Source organism: Toxorhynchites rutilus, chromosome 2 (genome assembly GCF_029784135.1).
Source record: "Toxorhynchites rutilus septentrionalis strain SRP chromosome 2, ASM2978413v1, whole genome shotgun sequence".
NCBI lineage: Eukaryota > Metazoa > Arthropoda > Insecta > Diptera > Culicidae > Toxorhynchites > Toxorhynchites rutilus.
Genome location: NC_073745.1, coordinates 262112223 through 262131033, shown reverse-complemented (window position 1 = coordinate 262131033; position 18811 = coordinate 262112223). Strand labels below are relative to the sequence as shown.

The 18811-nt window shown below is 39.0% G+C and overlaps 2 protein-coding genes across 3 annotated transcripts in view; both read right to left on the bottom strand.

Annotated features, from left to right (window-relative positions):
- The window catches only part of LOC129769596 (putative phospholipase B-like lamina ancestor), a 59421-nt gene extending 56947 nt beyond the window's left edge, over window positions 1–2474 (bottom strand). For both annotated transcript variants that reach the window (XM_055771964.1, XM_055771967.1), the window contains exon 1: window positions 1852–2474. The gene's annotated coding sequence lies outside the window, so the exon portion shown is untranslated. The remainder of the gene's footprint in view (window positions 1–1851) is intronic.
- A 12822-nt stretch (window positions 2475–15296) lies between these two features.
- The window catches only part of LOC129766846 (uncharacterized), a 53047-nt gene continuing 49532 nt past the window's right edge, over window positions 15297–18811 (bottom strand). Inside the window, exons 7-9 of the mRNA XM_055767449.1 lie at window positions 18492–18787; window positions 17777–18156; window positions 15297–15697 (exon numbers count right to left, since the gene is read on the bottom strand). Of these exons, the coding sequence (XP_055623424.1) occupies window positions 15523–15697; window positions 17777–18156; window positions 18492–18787 (851 nt within the window). The 3' untranslated portion in view covers window positions 15297–15522. The remainder of the gene's footprint in view (window positions 15698–17776; window positions 18157–18491; window positions 18788–18811) is intronic.

Here is an 18811-nt window from a genome sequence, read left to right as displayed (position 1 = left end):
AGGCTTATATTTATGTAGATCTTAATTATTTAGACTTGTGTTTAAAAATGATACATGATCACCCTTTGTCCTCTTCTGAATAATTTAATAAACAAAAGAAAAGGGTAGTCATGGCTTTAATGATATACACTGGATTCTCTTTTTACGCGATTTTTTACGTGATTTTTTTACGCGATTTTTTTACGCGATTTTTTTTTGCGCGCACGCATCTATCGCGTAAAAAAGAATCCAGTGTATTTGTGTACATTTTTGAACATAACGTGGTTCCGGATTCTACCACGTTATCTCATCTAACCCGATGAAAGGATACAAGTTCATACAGGGAATAAGAAAAAATTAAAGATTGTGAACAATGAAAAAACTCAATTCAAATGCAACTACTACACACAATCACAGTACCATGTACCCAGTACCCGCATATGACAAATCTTTGGAAAAAATGAAAAATTATGATAACTGGGGTTATTGAACTAAATTTTTTCACTAAAGGCCCATTTATACGTTGCTAGTAGCTGACTTGACAGTGAGCGGCTACTGGGTCGGTGAGCTCGCTTGACAATTGGTTGACTCGCCTTGTCCGTTCACACCGTGTGAGCTGCTGACGAGATACTTGATACTACATCATTGGCTTACCAGGGATGCCTGATGATTTTTCAAATGTCCATTCAATAATCAGAAACAGCAATCAGGTCCGAATTTGTCAGATTATTGATCCGAAATCGACTTCTTTATTGGCAGTTTTTGTCCTAGATTTTCAGTTGAATTTATCATTACACAATTTTATCGCGAAACACACGCTGACCGTGTATAAAAATACTTTGTGCTGAATTTCTTCGAACTGTAGGTTCTATCCGAAAAGGCAGAAAGGCAAGAGGAATTGGGCCAGGAATTGGATGCAAAGAAAAGGAGCAATTTCACTGGATACTGGTCCGGACGAAGGTGATTAAGAAGTATTACCACTATCTATGTGAGTGATAATAAAATTGAATACGTGAGGAAATCGTGAGACAGGACTAAAATACCGCGACTACATTCACCTAGTCCTATACAGAAACATCTGAATATAGAGATGAAATGCCGTAAGCTGGACAAACGAACGGAAACATATTGTTCGAGTTACAGGAAGTAAAATCGAGACTAGAAGAACTAGATCTATTTTAGCCATTCTGCATCTTTTTATAGCGGGCCAGTTTCCCAACCGTGTCATACAAACAAATCACATACAAAATAGGTGGAAAAAATTAGTAATTCAAATTTCGCGCCATGAATGGTTTGGAAATAGGTCATTACAATAAGAAAAGGCTATCCTGTGTATGAGCAGACAATGTTTTCCATTGATTGAATGGAAATGACAAATGCAGAGAAAATTCTAACTTGTAGTTTTGCAAACAGGAATAGTTTTTGCGGAAATTCTCATGTATTTTTAACACATCAGCGCCATTGGACGTGGGTCTTTGTGCGTTCGTTCTCATTCCCATTCTGCCTCGAAGCTGTTCCATATTCACCACTGAACATGAACATGAACTCTGGTGTGCGTGTTCAGAACACGTGCTTTTGAGTTCCCTGAGATAGACGCACGAGCGGTTCACCCGACGTGGGTCTTTCAATTCTTCTTCCCACTATCAGTCTGTCTGCTGTCGAATTGTGTTCTTCTGCCGATCGTATCTGGCATTCAGAAACGACCATTGCCCTCACCAAAATCGAACAAATGTGTGAAGTGTACGCACTCATCGGAAAATCCGCTTATGTTCGTTCTCATAACCTCGACGAACTTGGGTTCTTTGATTATGATATATTGAGCTTATGTTTAAAAAAAATTGATATTACATAAAATATCAAGAGTCAACTTACCAAAATGCAGACTCTGGTCAGTGGATGCCACTTTCGTTGCAAATGGAGCGTTGCTGAACGATGCGTTATGCCCGGCAAAGGTAAAAGCGGAGGGTTTACCCTGGTCAAGCTGATATCACCGTTAGCTATTATAACCAACCGAATGGTTCACTATTATACAAACAGACTGACGAAAGCGGGTAAGCTTGCACTTTCACGAGAGATTATTTCCGCTTTTGCAATTTTTTTTTCACACACAACCACTAAAACACAATACCAGCTCTTCCTGCCCGAGAGCAAATGTGGAAATTAACACTTCTATGTTGCAATGGTAACAGACACGATAATAAGGTGGGGGACACTTGCGAAGTGACCATACCCCCATGTAACAGAAATGGATTAATCACTAGTATTTATTGCACACGACACAAAATCCAAAGAGGAATGATTCTTTTTTTTCTGCTCTTGCTTAACTCGGGCAAGGTAACAGCCGCCGCGTGGACGTTTTTCGTTCGCAGCACAGCAAAACACGACCGTCGATGGAGAGATTCGGGAAATGAATGCTCTATCCGCAAGTGTTGTTCAGAAGTAGTGGACATAGGAATGTGTGCTGTGTCTCCACATGCATCAGACACATGATCATCGTGGTCCCACAGTATGTGAGCGACTGAAATAGTGGAACACAAGCTGTAGAGTGGGCTGCAGTGATATAAGGTTGTTTAGTGTTGGTACTGAATGAACCAAAACCGGTGGCTAACATGTCTCGTGGGAACCACGATTTATGAACTGTATAGACAGAAATACGAGTGAGTTATTGCAATACTCGTAAACATTGTTCGGAAGCGACAACTGATAACGTAATCGGTGACTAGGGGTGATCTGATAAAAATAACTAGAAGTAATTTCAGGCAGGATCGATTACAAAAATTAGAATTTTTTTCCGACCCTTCCGATTTTTTGGAAGTTTTTCTCCATATGACGGTGGATGCCCAGAAAGCATTTTTTTTATATTTTCAAATGACAAATTTTAGATGGGATTGTTTTGGTCCGACACCGCTCCACAGTTCAATTACACCGTATATTTCAATTGAATAATTATACAAATTTAATAATAATATAAAATAAAACATGTTTTTATTTTTAAGCTTCGGTAATTTTATATAACTGTTCGGATTTAGAAATAATGCACCACCGTTTTTGTAGCAGATTTACATAGTTACATACAGTGACGTAAAAAAATAGTTCCACAAAAACAATTCCTGGGCCTTCAAGTTTTTTTGTGACTTCCATGCTCAGAATCAAAATAAAATGCCTTTGATATTTGAATAGAATTGTGAAATGTTTTTTTCCATGTTTAACAAAAAAAAAACAACAGTGATATAGAATAAGTAAATAAATTGGAAAAAAGAAACGGAAAATCGATTTTTTAAAGATCGATTCTCTGGTACCGATTCAATCAGTGAATCGATTCCTACGCCGCACAGAGGTCCCTGAGAAAATTGAGGCGATCAAAACCCAGAAATAAAGTTTCATGAAAAGCAGAAAATCCGTTATCCCTTATTCTAGGATGTTCAAGGCATCTAGGATCACGTGTTTCACCCCATTCCGCGCGCGCATCATTGCCCTGGCAACACGATAAGATACCAGTTTCGCAAGCTCGCCGACGTCAATATTTCGCGTGTGTTTTCCTAACAAGTGTTTTGGTGATGTTTTTGAACGAATGTTTTTGGCTCATTATGTTTCTTGAAGCATTTTTAACGGAGAATTCGGATTTGTTGTCAGCAGTCTTCCATGTTTCACAAAAAACACTGCGTCCAGGATAAACATGTCCACGCTACTGTTCACACTTTTGTGTTTGAGGACAAACATGATTTTTTCGTACCTATGTTTGAAAATGTGACATGTTTGTATTCGTAATATGTTTGGACATACGATGTTTAATCCCAATGTTTCACATGATGTTCGAACATGGTGTACAGTTTCTCTTGCATTTTCACACCAAGCACCGGCAGTGCGTAGAGTAGAAGAAGCGAATTGGACACCACACCACCACCACTCAACGCGTGGTGTGTTGGTATGTTGACATGGAAAAAATACTTTCCTATCACGACAATGGGTGCTTCGTCTAAAATATTGGGCAAATAAAATAAACCTCTTTTTCTGTTCTGAACAAAATAAACATCGATTGATATCAGAGTTTTTCACATTTAATATCATTATTTAGTGCACGCATCAATTTATATATTGAATTCATGTAACATTTGCTATTATTAGCTATCTGAACAATTACTAAAATTGAATAGAGCGTGGCGGAGATGTTTAGTTATCCACAACAAATTTTGATTACAGTATTTCTATAATTTTAATCGAATATAAAGTACCAGAATTATTCAGCAGTGACATGTTAGGCGTGACGCTAACCACTCGACCACGGGAGCAACAATTTTGGCTGGATCTTTGAATACAAATGGCCAATACTGTTTGTTCGCGACGAACGCGACCCGAGCTATAAAACAAGCGAAGAAGAGGAGAAGAAAGGATGATGCAATCGCATGCACACATAGCATATGTAGTGTAGTGTATGTGTAGCTTTGAGTTTTTTCCTTCATTCAGTTTGTGATAACATCGAGAAATTAATGGTGTGTTTTAGCCGCTGAAATGTCTCTGCTGGTTCTGCTGTGTGCCGCTGAAGGTTGCATCTAATACTAATTTTTGGGTATTTATTTTTTTGGTCAGCATTTGTACGACGTCGCCCGCTGTGCAGTCGGCTCCCCAGAATTTAACTGCCAACATGCACGCAAAAAAAAATCTCATAGAAAGATTCTTTCTATTCAGAGAATTTTTTCTTTGCACGAAACCAAGGATTATTTAATCAGACTTGCAAAATGTGCATTAACTCATAGCCTCTCAGTTCGTGCAATTTTTGAAATGCGAGCTAAATTTCAAGTTCGTTCCTGTGAAAAAGTATTCTACGATGAAATTTTTTGGGATGAATAATTTCTTTCCGTGTATGAAAAGAAACGAAAGCAATGAATACTGCGACATCGGGTGATATGTTTGTACATGATGTTCTTGAATTATAAACATCGTGTTTGTTTTCACATGTTTAGGTTTGTGTATCATTGTTCGTGTTTGGAATAGACATTCAACACTAGCGAAAATCATGTTCGAATTCAAACAAAAACATGGAATTTTCACATCGCGTGGACATGTGTAAGTGTTTTTCGGAAGACTGGTTGTCAGTTTCAAAATTCGGTTGATTGTAGTATGTGTTAACTCCACACGAAGTAAGTACTATTTTGGAAGTTTTATCTTGCTTCGGATGGACTTATAAAAATTGCCCCGCATTTCCCCGCAAAACCTTTTTTAACGAAAATGTTCCTCAAAGTGTCTTTTATCACTTGAATTTTCACCCGAAATCCCCCTTTTGGATTTTTTCTCAATATTAACCCGAAATGTTAATTAGAAATAACTGTTATTTGAAGTTGTGCCTTTTTATTAATAACGTGAATAATTTTTCGTAGATATGACCTCCCAGTTATGTAAATAGGATTTATTCGATCATTAAAGAATAACTGCGCAGAATATAACTTCAACTCCCGTGAGGAATTCATTATACGACTTCGTTATAGGAAAAACAAATTCAATCAACATAGATTTATTAGTAAATTAGTGGAGAATCGGGGCTCGGCAAAAGAAGATGCATGGCTGAAGTTGGAAATTGTAATTCCTTCAGAAACTGGTAATTGTAGTGTTTTCTTATTATAAATGGTGCTTTAAAAATATTTTATATGTTACAATAGTTTTATGTAGCTTAGTGACTACGGCACCGAGTGTTGAAGATATTTCATCTCTAGGAGGGAGGCCTGAAGAAGATTACGAAGATTGTAAAGATCGTACTAAACGAAGAAAAACTGCCAAATAATTATTATTCGTGGTGTTTTTTCAGTTAGTTTATTTATTCATTTTGGCTTAACGTCTTTACTACGTGGCTATCTCGTCTTTACTTACGTGGCTATCTCTCTCCAAATCTGCGGGCACCCCGTGCTCACCATGTCATGCTCCACTTGGTCTAACCACCTTGCTCGTTGTGCTCCTCGTCGTCTCGTACCAACCGGATTCCCGATGAACACCATTTTTGCAGGATAGTTGTCCAACATTCTTGCAACATGTCCTGCCCAACGTGTCCTTCCAGCTTTGATACCTTCCTGGATACTGGGTTCGCCGGTGAGTCGCATGAGCTCGTGGTTCATCCTTCGCCTTCATACGCCGTCCTCCTGTACACCGCCGAAGATGGTTCTTAACACCCGCCGTTCAAAGACTCCAAGTGCTCGCAGGTCTTCTTCGAGAATTTTCCACGTCTCGTGCCGTAGATGACAACCGGTCTTATGAGCGTTTTGTACAGGGAACATTTCGCACGACTGCTAAGTCTGTTTGACCTTAAGTGTTTGTGGAGACTATAGTAGGTACGACTCCCATTGATGATGCGTCTCCGGATCTCTCGGCTGGTATCATTGTCAGACGTTACCATTGAGCCAAGGTAGACAAATTGGTCCACTACCTGGAACTCATCGCCGTCGATCATTACACTACTACCTAATCGGGTCCTGTCGTGCTCGGATCCGTAAGCCAGCATGTATTTGGTTTTAAACGCATTGATTTTCAGTTCTATTCTCTCTGCTTCGTGCCTAAGTTTGGTGTAATGTTCAGCTATGCGCTATGTGATGCGATATTCCTACAGCAACAACTCGATATTGTCTCTGATTGGTGCGAAACCAATAGAATGGTTTTAAATCCAGCAAAGTGTTCAGTCACATCGTTCACGCGGAAACGATCGCCTGTAACATTTTCGTATAAAATACGCAATATCTCTTTGAAACGTGTTCTGACTATCAAGGATCTTGGTATCGTCTTAGACTCAAAGCTAACCTTCAGCGACCATATCTCATACATCACCACCAAGGCATCTAGGATGTTAGATTTCATTTTTCGCATCACAAAGCAATTCAAAGACCCACATTGTATCAAAGCTCTTTATTGTGCTTTAGTGCGCTCTCATCTTGAATATGCGTGCATAGTATGGTCTCCCTACTACCAAAATAGTGTCCAGCAAATTGAGGTGATCCAGCGGAAATTCGTCCGTTTCGCCCTACGCAACTTGCCCTGGAGCGATCATTCGAACTTACCCAGCTATGGGGATCGTTGTAAATTGATCGGACTCGATTTGTTGAGCTTACGTTGAGATGTAGCGAAGGCAACTATTATATCCGATCTAATTTCCTCGAAAATCGATTGTGATGATCTTCTTCAGTCGATCGATTTTAACATACGCCCTCGTAACCTGCGTTCACATACATTTCTCTGCCTTCCTCACTCTCGCACAAACTACGGTTACAACGAACCCGTATCGAGTATGTCTCGTGTATTTAACCGCTGTTACTTATCTTATGACTTTCACTTATCTCGCGCCAGTTTAAGAAAGGCATTCTTGACCGCTCTTTCCAGTTATGCATAGTTTTAAATAGATTAAGTATTTTAAGTTATTAAATTATTAGGTATCATTAGGGCACTCATGTTCAGGCCTGTTGATAGTAATGAATGAACAAACAAACAATCAGCGAAGCAAATGAATTGACTGCATCTATTGAAAATCGTTCCACGAAAGTTAAACGCCGTGCTCCCGTTGCCGAGTGGTTAGCGTCACACCTAACATGCAAGGTGTTCGAGTTCGATTCCCTTCTGGTCGGGGGAATTTTTCGTCAAAGAAATTGCCTCCGACTTGCAATGTGGTCACGCGTAGTCTAGAGCTTGCCACTCAGAATGCATTCAAGGCGTGTTATTTGGCATTTGGCACTAATAAAAATGACGCAAGTAATACTACGTTGAGACGGCGAAGTTCCTCTAGGAACGTTAGTGCCATTGAAGAAGAAGAAGAAGTTAAACGTCGCTCGTCTCATAACACCCTCTAGCGCAATGTTGAACAGTAGGCAAGAGAGACTATCCTTGTCGACGCCCCCTGCGGAACTCGAATGGATCAGATAATCCACCCGAAATCCGCACACAGCACTGTATTCTATCCATCGTAGCCCTAATCAGTATTGTCAGCTCCACGGGGAAGCCGTATTCGTCCATGATTCTCCATAGCTCTTTTCGTGTTATTGAATCGTATGCGACTTTAAAATCGATGAATAGATGGGGCGTGGGGACTCTGTTCTCACGTCATTTCTGGAGGATCTGCCGCAAGGTGAAGTTTTGGTCAGTAGTAGACCGACCTTCGATGAAGTCGGTCTGATAACGTTCCACGAATCTGTGTTTTTGGGAAAGCACTTTGTAGGCGGCATACAGGACGGTGATTGCACGAAATATTTCACAGTCTAGTTTGTCCCCTTTCTTGAAGATAGGGAAAATAACCCCATCTTTCAGGTAGTTGTTCTGCTTCCCAAATTTTGATAATCAACCGATGCAGATAACTACTCAATTTTTCCGGGCCCATCTTGATAAGTTCTGCTCCGATGCCATCTTTGCCAGTTGATTAGTTGTTTTTTCAATAAGTATACCTATGCAATTATGTTGTCAAATATTTGTACTACACTATTTTAAATAATATTTTGATCTCTAGTATTGGTTTTTGATTGTTCATTTGAATACCACACATTTTTTCAATACCAGAATTAAAAATTACTTTTCAATAACATCATATTTGGCTTTTGTTTGATTTTTCCCTGTTCATCACTCTCTTTCAACCAGATCGAGCAATCTAAAGACGCGTCTACATTAGGATTGGGCGATCTTGAATCGATAGTTAGAAGATCGACCATTCCGATTTACGATTTTTTGGATCGACTCATTGTATTCGAAAAAATCGTGAAGATCGATCTTTTTCTTTCGATTTTAATCTCATCGCCTGGGAAATTTTATAAACATAATGTCAACATTTGGATAGCTTTCGAGAATGGCAAATTAGTGGTAGTGAATAGGATTGGGCGATTTTGGATCGATATTTAGAAGATCGATCTTTTCCTCTTCGTTTCCGAGTTTTCGGATCGATTTGGATTTTTTTCTACTCCAAAAATGACGAATACGAACTTTTCTTTTCGATCTTTCCGATCTTTTTGGTCGTAGAAAAAAATTGTAAATTTGTTTTTCAATGAACATTGATTTCAATCTCATCAAAAATGCTTGACATATTTCATAAACATTAGATCCCTTTCAAGGTTGTCAAATTAGTTGACGTAATCTTAGGAGAAGCAGTTTTGTAACTTTGGTCATTATAAAACAAGTGGTCACAAGTTTTATCTAAACCATCGCTGACAATGAAAATTGTGACGAGATGGGATGGTGACATCAGGTCAGGCTGAAGCGTTATTTTCTAGAACTGGGACTACTACCAAGATTTTGACTAAATGCCAAACTTATAACACGATTGGATTCAACGGGATTGTTTCAGCGGAGTTCTGGATGAATATCAGTTGTTTAATTTCAATAACAATTTTCAATTAATTTATTTAATTAATACCATGACGGTTAAGAATGAATGTCCTTCTAAATATTTTTTTGTGAGCTCCATTATGAGAATCAAAATGAAATGCCTTTGATGTTTTAATAGAAATGTGAAATGTTTATTCCATGTTTAAAGAATAGATATTTACATATTGAATTACAACAGCTTCTCTTCTCTCTGAATTCAGAAGGTTGCAGTGGGCGGGTATGTCATCAGGATAGCATCTGACATCCTGCTCCGTTAAAACGGTTAATCTGAACAACCAAGATAGCGACCGATAGAGAGGAGCACAGCGCATTAAAGCGCGTCCACATTATGCCGAATGATGCCGATCGGGCTGTACCGGGCGACATTAGGGTGGCAATGGATGTATGGGAAAAAAAATTCATCATCGAATTTCAAAAACCGACCATGTACATTTTGTGTAATCGGACATGTTTTAGGGGTGCCTCAAAGCGCTCAAAGGTTTTTATTCAACCTCGAAAATCTTTCAAGGGGAGAGTTAAGGAAATTAGAAAAATCGAAATTTTTTTTTCGATTCCAAATGATTTAAAAATGCATGAAACATCGAGATCTGGTGTCATCACGAAAAAAAAAGTTTGGCTGAAAATCGATCTTTTGGGACTTTCCCTGAGAGGCAATGAAGGTATGAAAAAAAAAATTATCAAATTTATAGAACCGACCATGTACATTTTGTTTATTTACCCAAAAAATGACTTGTGCAAAATTTTAGATCAATCTGACATGATTTAAGGGTGCCTCAAAGCACTCAAAGCTTTGACTTTTTGTCCACTGGCTTTTTGGCTGAGTCCCAAAATTTCGATTTTTGGCCAAAAATTTTTTTTCGGGATGACACCAGATCTCGATGTTTCATGCATTTTTATGCATGATGAAAAAATCAAAACTTTGAGCGTTTTGAGGCACCCCTAAATCATGTCCGATTGAGCTGAGCACAGATCATTTTTTTGGGCCAATAAACAAAATGTACATGGTCGGTTTTTGAAATTCGATGATGAAATTTTTCCCATACATCCATTGCCACCCTAATGTCGCCCGGTACAGGCCGATCGGCATAATGTGGACGCGTCTTAACGTGTGTGCTCCTCTCTGTCGGTAGCCATCTTGATTGTTGAAATTAACCGTTTTAACGGAGCAGGATGTCAGATGCTATCCTGATGACATACCCGCCCACTGCAACCTTCCGAATTCAGAGAGAAGTGAAGCTGCTATAATTCAATATTCCAACACCAGGGCCATATATCGTCCGATGTCTAAACGTTGCTAAAAGTTGTTCGTAGCACTTTCTGTTCGGAAACGCCAAGTGTTGGCTAGTCCTTTTCCAGTATTGTCCACGTTTCATACCCGTAGAGGACAACCGGTCTTATTGGTATCTTATTCAGGGCCAGCTTAGGACACACTCGATCCAATCGTAGAATTCTGCGGAATCCTGCGAAAGCTCTCCCGCTGAGATGCGTTTCCGGATATCCTTGCTGTTATTATTATCTGCGGTTATCAGCGATCCCAAATACACGATCTCACCGAACTCATTGATTATTGTCTCATACATTTCCAGGCCGATTAGCTTCGCCTTAGCCTTTAGTCTGCTGTACGTTTCTTATCCGTTTCGTACGTTTCGGCCGTTCAGAAGACAAGGAATAAAGGATCTTATACTTTTGAAACTTGTGCAGAGCTTGTCGAAACGTAAATGTTCCGAGATAGCAACAGCCCCCATGAATCTCGCTAGTTATTGATTCAGGAACCCTTGATCCAAACTAGGATTGGGCGATCTCGAATCGATTCTTAGAAGATCGATTTTTTCCATTCCGATTTCAGATTTTTTGGATCGATCTTTTGTACTCGAGAAAATCGAAAAGATTTTTTGCATTCGATCTTTTCGATCTTAGAAAAACTTTTTGAAGATTTGTTTTTCGGTATCTTACCGAAAGCTCTCTGACATATTTTAAACATAATGTCAGCATTTGGATCGCTTCTTCTACGATTTACTTCTGTACAAATGTTGACAAAGACAGAACTAGCGGTAGCTACTGAGGGTACCGCCACCAGTTGCGCATAGGATAACTGAATCTGATGTTGACATCAATTACAGGCGAAAGGTTGTTTTTCAGAACTGTGGCCACAATAAAGAATCAGCTTCGACTAAATGACAGATGAATGGCACGATTGACTTTTATGGGATCTTTGTCAGTTGAGTTCTGGATGGTTGTTGAATTTCCAATAATGCTTTCCCAATTTTTTTTTAATAAAATGACTGCCTGATGTCACAAGATGAATGCCCTGTGGCTGTGGCTTTCATGCTGAAAAACAAAACAGAATGCTTTTGATGTTTGAATAGAAATATTAGGCTGTCAAACAAGTCCTGCGGTATTTCCGCGAGGTGTCGTTGTAAGCGCGTAGTTCTAGTTGTATTCATTGTATCGAGTCTGAATCGCAACAAAATCGACCCGTTTCTGAAGCGGATGGTGACTGGCGATGAAAAGTGGGTCACTTACGACAACGTGAAGCGCAAACGGTCGTGGTCGAAGCCCGCGGAAGCGGCTCAGACGGTGGCCAAGCCCTCATTAACGGCCAGGAAGGTTCTGCTGTGTGTTTGGTGGGATTGTCAAGGAATAATCTATTATGAGTTGCTTCCCTATGGCCAAACGCTCAATTCGGACCTGTACTGCTAACAACTGGACCGCTTGAAGGTAGCACTCATGAAGAAGAGGCCATCTTTGATAAACAGAGGCCGCATTGTCTTCCATCAGGACAACGCCAGGCCACACACTTCTTTGGTGACGCGCCAGAAGCTCCGGGAGCTCGGATGTGAGGTTCTTTTGCATCCGCCGTATAGTCCGGACCTTGCACCAAGTGACTACCACCTGTTTTTGTCCATGGCGAACGAGCTAGGTAGTCAAAAGTTAGCCACAAAAGAGGCCTGTTAAAATTGGCTATCCGAGTTTTTTGCCAATAAGGAAGCGAGCTTCAATAGCAGGGGTATTATGAAGTTGGCATTTCGTTGGGAACAAGTCATCGAACAAAACGGCGCATATTTGACTTAAAACAGATGATTGTAACTAATTTTATGAACAAATGAAAATTCAAAAAAAATACCGCAGGACTTTTTTGACAGCCTAATATGAAATTTGTATTCCCTGTTTGAAGAAAAGACGATATTCATATAGAATAAGCAGATAAATCGAAAAAAAAAATTCAATTGTTCTAAAGATCGATTCGGCAAAGATCGATTCTTTGGTACCGATTTAATCAGTGGATCGTACCCTACGACGTTTGGAAAATCGATTCGACAACATCGATCTTTTTATAAAGATCGCCCAATCTTTATCCAAACGCAATAGACGGCGGGAGAGGCACTGGGAGAGTACGTTGATAAGCGTTATGTTGTGCTGATATTGCTGCATTTCAACTAATCGCCTTATTTGTAGATCGGGTCACTTAAGGTGAAGGTGGAAGCTAGCCACAAATGGCTGCTACAATGGCGCTCGGTTCTTTCATCACCCTCCCTCACCCCTCGCCCGAAAATCAATAATTTTGCGAAACAGTGTGAAGAAAATGATCGTTTTCGCACACTTCCCATCAAGCAATATTAACCAAACTCTAATCGATTACTCACAAGATATTAAATTTTCATCTGCTGTCGCACTGTACAGTGAAAAACGTCGGAAAACTCGAGCTAGTGCTCTGATATTTAAATTTCCATTTTTCAATTTTTGGCAATGGTTGTTTGTATTGGTGAAAGCATCGTTATTTCTTCGACACTGATGCCAGACAACATCATCGAAACAACTATAAAAACCACTCAATAAAATGTTATTCCTGAGTCATAGCGTTTCATGTCATGAAAATCAATAGAATAAAATTGTGTTGATATCAATACAATTATTATTTTTACGTTGATGTGTCTATAAAGTAAGTTTTAGCAACTTTAACATTTGGTAAGAAAATTGTATTGTAGAGCTCGGAACACTGCCACCGATGCCTATGCTGTCAAAAACAGTAAACGCGAAAAGTATTACATTCAATCAAAATACCCGGCCAACGAAGAGAAAGGTTAAGGCTCTCCAACGTGAATATGTGAAAACAATACGATCAACGAAGGAAAATATTTAGGAATTATCAACATCGAACAGTTAATGAAAATGTGTCACCCTTCTAAACTCGAGTCGACCGCGAGTAATCGGTTTCCTATTTCATTAACCATAGAATTAAGGAAACAACATGTTGATATATGCTAGTTGAAATATAGTTAAGAGTTTGGCTCCATTAAACTTATGTAACTGAGCCTGTAAAAAATAAACGGATTAATAAAAAAAAAAAAAATCAACATCGAGTAATATGCGGAAGAACTTGTTAATACCAAAAGAGCCCCAATTCGCATGTGTTATAAATTTGTTACGCTCGCGTATAATCAGAATTTTATTTCATATGCAAATGCACCTTCTATATATATTTATATTTGCAATTGTTCATCGGAACATATCGTTCATACATTTTACTTTAGTATTGAATTGTTTTTTTTTTCAAATGTATTCAAAGACTCGTGTCAATGAAGCGCCGCACAGTCTGATAAGTGAATTGATCTATTTACGTGTGCTTTGCTCTTCTCTCACAAACACTATTACCCCTTTTTTACACGTTGGTCCACTTATACTACTACAATGCCTAGCTTCCACCTTCACCTTAACTTATACCACACTTAAAACACTTAAAAAGCTCGCATGGCAACTGGACCTTGCCAGCGGCTCGGTTGTCTTTCAGTCTCCCAATCTCTTTCCGAATCTCCTGCAATTGCTAGGACCGTTTCGTCAGGTGTGGACTCTTCTAAGTCAATTTCTCTTTTGTCTGTGTCTGCTGCGTCGCCGTCGTCAAAATACTGCATTCACCTGTTAACCACTTCGATTCGGTTTGAATAAAAAAAACACCATTTAGGTCCTTGCACAAACCGGCACGTGGTACGAGGTTACGTATAAGGTTCACCCTCTCATAGAACATCCGCGTATCATTTAAACGGTACAAGCGTTCCATTCCCAATTGGCCGAAAATGACATACACTCCAAATTATACACAACTGAAGATCGGAAATCGAACATAATTTCATTATGACTACTGATTTGTTGATACTGACTCTATGATCAGTAATGATGAAGAATCTCTACGATAATGGTATTTTTGTGGAAGGGTTTTAACAGCAAAGTCGAACATCGTATTCCGATGTCATTTTGGAATCGAAGATGGTGACTTGCGATTCGTTGAAAACGATCCCAAAATACAAAGACTAATCTTAAGGCTGATTTAGACGATGCCAGTCAGCGCTCTAGTTGAAGTATCCAGTGAATAGAGAACAGACACTCTGTTCAAGTTAGAGGCCAATTACTTGTTCGATACTGGTACAAGTAACTTGAACAGAGTGTCTGTTCTCTGTTCACTGGATACTTCAACTAGAGCGCTGACTGGCATCGTCTAAATCAGCCTTTAGTGGAGTGGAGTCAGACAAAGGAAATGTTAGAGACGAAGATCGTGTTGGAGCGAAATGGCGGAAGTAAAAGAGCTCATGCACAAAACGCAACGGTCAACGCTTTAACATGTTCACGCCGCCGACGGCGGATGTCTATCAGCACAATCAAATGCCTTCCCCTGCATCACAAAATATTGGTCTTGATAAGCTCTAAAAGTGCTGTTCTCTCTGTAATTCTGAAACTCCCCCGAAGTACTGCCTCGATTCAGTCAAAAAAAAAAAGATTGCAGATAAGGTTGACAACGGGGGTCTTCGTAGCCACATTAGTTGCGCGTTCACTCACAAAGCGTTTTACAGATGAATTTTCGAGCTTTCCGCTGAGTATAAAAAAAACCTACAAAAATATATTTTTACCGATTTTGTACTTCATTTCCTCATAGAGAAATTTATTGAATTGAATCATATCTGCGATACGCATATTTGTAGTGGTGATGTAATGGATATATAATTTTTGAATAAGTTTAAAACAGAATAGCAGTATTTATTCTTTCTTTGAGAAGAAAATAGTGGAAAAATAAGTGAAATACAGATATTTTTTCAAATGTGTTCATGCTGTGATACTGAATTTACATCCATATTCATCTCATTATTAACTGATCACTTTAAGCCAAATCACTCAATCTAAGTTAGAAATAGTTATTATCCTAGAATCAGAGTGTTATTCGGTAACGTCTTTGTACAACTGAATCAGATCAGCGAAGCTATCGGCGTAGTAATTGGGCAGTTCTTCTGGTTTGTTATGGGACAACATCATTTCCTTAGTTGTGCCTCCGCTTAGCACAAGAATTTTCTGAAACCCGCACCGTGTTCCAAAGCCCATATCTTGAGGTAGCCTGAAACGACAATTTGAAAATATTTCTTGAATATGTGTAAGACAACGTAAATGGAAATTATTCATGCGATCAAAATTGATTCCACGACGAGAAAGCAGTGTGTGTTACTTTAAGGCAGTAGTAGAAATTTGAAAAAAAAAACCTTTATATTTCGGTAGTTTAGGCATTCAAGAATATACCCTAGAAAGGACTTATCGAAAGTCTTATTATTTACCGAGTTAGAGCCATTTTAGTGATGCGGTTTCTAACCTGGTACGGCCACAACAATGATCTTCAAACGCGTTTTTCTCGAAACTAGTTTTTTCAAACGGCTGCCATTTTGTCAAAAAAGACTTGTCCGAGGTTCATCCGATAGCGGCTTCTTTACTGATTCAGAATCTGTTCGATTTTTTTGTTTCCGATAACCAGAAGGGATGGAATCGTGTACGCCATGGCAGAACTTTTTTTTGAACCCACTCACTTTATCAGCTCTTAACTATTCTAGTTATGAATATTTTTTCTCCGTTTATTTTTTATTTCATTGTTAAAATATAGATGAACAAATAATGATTTAAGTAATGGTAATCATGAGTGACTATCATCAGTTTGTATCTCTAAGTATAAAGTATGGATGAACGATACCGCGCCAACCCGTTTGGAAGTTGACTGTGCCTTCTCATAATCAACTGTAACTTTGTTGATGTGAAGATATTAGTTGATAAATTTCGCATACTTCATTTGTCTTAAACTAGACTCCCTTTTCGAAAACGAGTGATTTGGCTTTCGAAAATTTTTTTACACTTTTTTAAAGAACTCTCGAACATTGAAATAGTAAAAATGGGACCAGAATGCCGCGCTATGCGTCGCGTTTCGACAATTGTGCTTTGACACTTCAGTTTAAATATGTGTGTTTCTATTTAGTCGAACACAATAATGCGTTGCGTCATTAGCATCGTTGTACTAAACGCTAACATTTGTTCTAAACTGCTTGCGCCGAATTCGCGATGACAGTGGCATGGTGTCGACGTCTGGTGGCAACTTCAAATAAGTGTAAGTGTAAGTGTAAATAAGTGTAAACTTCGTTAGTGTAATCTCTATCAGATTAGAAGGCACGAAGACGTTTTTTAAATTCTAAAATTTGAATGAAAATTTTCACATCATGTTATTTGATTACTTGAAACACGTATTTCTGACTTTCATTCAATCATATGGCTAAACAATTCCAACATTGTTGTTGATTTTTTTCATCATAATATAGATTTGTCTTCATAAACAATTTTCGTATGAGACTTTTTCACCACCTGCAAACAAAAATGTTTCCCATTTAAATAGAATACTAGTTTGATATGGAAAGATAATTTTCATTCAGAATTTTAATTTTCAAAACGTGTCATTCCGACTGAAAATCAGCTATTTTTTCACGCTCCTCTAGACTAGTAAACGAAGCTCAATTCCGCCAGCGTGGATATGTCAATGTGTTGTTTTTGATAACATTCAACAGATCCGTGGACACAACAAGATTTTCATACGAATTTTATTTTGTTTTTGTTTACATGAAAAGTGGTGACGCGAATGCTAGATTGTGACTGCAAATCAACAGACTGCGTCGTGCGAATGTTTTAGTACAAAACGCAAGCAATGACAGCTGATGAGAAGCAACGCACAACGCGGTATTCTGTTTACACCTTAACTCTTATAAAAAAATTATCGGAAGAGTGACTCACGAATGATTCGCGGCACGGATTGTACAAATCGTGTGTTTATAGTTATGATATAGAAAGCAAATCATCACAATGGATGCTGCTGAACTATAATAGGCAACAATCGAAGACGAGTCAAAACACGTGAAAGCCAATCTGCCAAAAAAATAGCTGAATGTTTAAAATGGCCGAACTTGTCAGTTAAAGTGAAAGTCATGACTACCGACATAACGACACAAAAAACAAAATCGGATATATACAACCCGTGGAGACTCGAATGCTGTGATACATGCTCTTGATTTTTAAAATTATCTCGAATACCCTATAAATCTTTCTCTGGCGCAGTTTTGGCAGTAGTTAGTTAAGATACAAATGTTCTTCCTACGGAACGTTTACTCACATGTCTCCCACAAAAAGTGTCCGTTCCGGTTTGGTCACGTGGAACTGTTCTAGCACGAAACTAGCCAACGCTTGGCCTGGTTTTCCGAGAACCAAGGCATCTCGGCCAGATGAGCGTTCCAGTATTTCGATGAAGTAACCCGGTCCTATCACATCGGTGTTGGAATCCAACGGGATGATAAAATCTGTTGCGCCAGCAATGAGAAGGCAATCGTGGTTCCGTTGCAAATAACATTTGGCTCTCATCATTTGTGCAAGGCAAATGTTCACATCGATGTCCACTACCACAGCTCCGACCTTAGGAATGTCTGCCTCCCGGAAGTAGTCGTAATAGACGCGTACTGAGTTGGCTACACCTTCGTCAGGAAAACGTTTCGTGGGCTGGAACGATAGGTAACTGATTATTTACAACATTACGTTGATTTAAAGAGACATCATCTTGTTAGTACCAAGGGGAGTCATATGAGAATCTCATGATCTCTTGAACTAGCCTATTTGATAATTTTCAAGAAGTTAATAACAATCATTATATTGTTATTAACTTCTTGAAAATTAGCCCACTGTTGATTCATGTGAACATCATGATACTCATTATTCTGCTTTTGACATTGATAGCGATTCTGGTCTCATTTGAATTTGCATACGGAAGTTCGACCTTCTTCGAAAAGTAACGTTTGCTCGTTAACAATCGCCTCTTTTCGCGATCTTTTACTCACCCCATCCAGCACCACAAATCCCGCGTTTCGTAGATAATCTTTAAACACTTCTGTTCCTATGCAATACACAGCATCTCGCATATTGATCGATTTGAGGTACTTAACCGTCGTCAACGCCGGATGAACTACGTCACGTTCTTGAATTTCGATTCCTAGCTTGCAAAAGTTCTGCTTGTACTCCTCCATTGTGCGCATTCCATTGTTGGAAATGAAGGCCAACTTTTTACCCTGTTCTTTGAGCAATTGTAGACCCTTATCTACGCCAGGAATCGGTCCAGTGAAGTTCCACATTACACCTTTGAATGAAAAAAAAAACGCTA